Here is a 2,012-nt window from a genome sequence, read left to right on the forward strand (position 1 = left end):
AGTATTACAGGTAATGGAGAGTGGTGGAGAGGGCGATGGGGACGACGTTGGTGATGGTGGGAGAGAACTATACCGCCGCAGCCGCCACCACCACCACCGCTACCAACACCAACAACAGCTGCAACAGTAGCTTCGATGACACCCAAATTAGCAGCAGTAGCATTGGCATCGATATTAGCAGCAGCAGCAGCTGTAGTTTCGTCACTGTGGTGATGGTGGAGCAGCTCTGGTAGTGATGGTCATAGTGGCAGTGGCGTGGTGGTTGCGTGCGCGTGTGTGTGGTAGGGGGGTTATAGTAAATGCGTTGACAGTGGAGGTGGTGGTGATGGTAGTAATAGTTTTTATGGTAGTGGTGATGGTGGTAGCAGCAGCAATAGTATTTATAATAGTGGTGGTAGTAGTGTAAGTAATAGTATTGATAGTAGCGGAGGTTTCGGTGGTGGTGCCTCCTTTCTATCCAGTAAAATCTCACATAAACAGAACAACGTGAATGATACACAACACACAAGTAAGGATGGAAGCCAGAGGTTCTGTCTCACCTCTGACCATCACTACAATGTATTTTGGAATCTTACTAACCCTCCTCTCTACCAGCCAACTTCCACAGGGTAAGGCTGACCTTTACTTTTAATTAATTCTCTTATTGACCAATTAACAATAATAATTAAAGATTTTGGGTCCGACATGAAATGTGACTTTCATACATTTTCCTGTGCATTAACAAGAATTGAAACCGTACTTATAGTGTCGTTTGGGAGGGAGTTCACCTCTCGTGTTATAACAATAACAATTTCCGTTGAGCTGGTGCCAGGCCGTAAAGTGATGTAGGGGGTGGGCATATAGGTGATTATATCAACCCCAGTATTGACTGGTACTTTAATTTGCCGACACCAGGAGAAATAAAAGAGGAAAGTTGAAGCTGGCGGTCATTTGAACTCGGTCCTGCAGTATTTGTTTTGCTGGCTTATCTTTATAGTTGTTGGCAGCAACAACAAGTTAAAGGGGTGCTAATCAAGCCGATTAGAGGGCCTTAATGTAGTCGGTCATTTTGTTAGAAATAGTAGTCAAATCTCTCTTAAACTACACCTTATTGTCTTTTAAAAAAAGGCCATCGCAGTGGATACATATGTAGTCTGAAGTACGTAACAATCCACCAGAGACAATAATAATATTGTCGTAATTGGAACGTTTTTATCGATAAGTATACTAGATTAAAGTTGGCTTAGGGTTAAACAACAACACTGACTCAACAAGGTGTTAGAAATGTCCCACATCAACCACAATCAGGACACCTCACTTGCGATCAGGTACTTTTCGACAAAACACCTAATATCATAGTTTCACCTGGCCACAGAAATACTTCATCATAAGCAGTAGGTCAAGGTGGGGAAGATACTTTCGGACCAACAACTTTAGTTACTTTAAACCACTTTTATCTTCATCATTACCACCACCATCACCGTCGACATCAGCATCATTATCATCGTTGCTATTTCTCGTAACAGCTATTTTACCTGTAGGTCCAGCAGGGAAGGTAAATGAAGAATGGAGTTGAAGGACCTGCTGGTAACGGCTAGGCTGTGGGGATGAGTAATTATGTCCCAATTTTGCATTACTCATACACGTATATATATAGGGGAACATGTGTCCGACTAATATCATAGTTTTGTGGTCGCTAGCCCTGTTAGAGATAGCAGGCAATTCTCAATAAATATCACAGACAGTTTGAATAATTACCCCGATTCACCCAGACTAAACAATAGCAAATGGATCTATATCTACTCTCTCTCTCTCTTTCACTCACACACACATACACGCGCACGTATTCTTAATACTTGTGGCGTATATTGAAGCTTTCGATGCATTCTCTTGTTCCTCTGAGAACTCCCGCTCACTTCGTTCCTTTATATATATCTCTGTGTGTATGTATATATATATATGTGTGTGTGTGTATGTATATATATATATATATATATATATATATATATATATATATGTGTGTGTGTGTGTGT

At 41.2% G+C, this 2,012-nt stretch overlaps 1 protein-coding gene across 1 annotated transcript in view; it reads left to right on the plus strand.

Annotated features, from left to right (window-relative positions):
• Positions 1–391: 391 nt before the first annotated feature.
• LOC106883548 (vascular endothelial growth factor receptor 2) overlaps positions 392–2,012 on the plus strand; it is a 306,024-nt gene continuing 304,403 nt past the window's right edge. The window contains exon 1 of the mRNA XM_052968063.1: positions 392–608. Within this exon, the coding sequence (XP_052824023.1) occupies positions 491–608 (118 nt within the window). The 5' untranslated portion in view covers positions 392–490. The remainder of the gene's footprint in view (positions 609–2,012) is intronic.

This window comes from Octopus bimaculoides, chromosome 5, assembly GCF_001194135.2.
Source record: "Octopus bimaculoides isolate UCB-OBI-ISO-001 chromosome 5, ASM119413v2, whole genome shotgun sequence".
Classification (NCBI taxonomy): domain Eukaryota; kingdom Metazoa; phylum Mollusca; class Cephalopoda; order Octopoda; family Octopodidae; genus Octopus; species Octopus bimaculoides.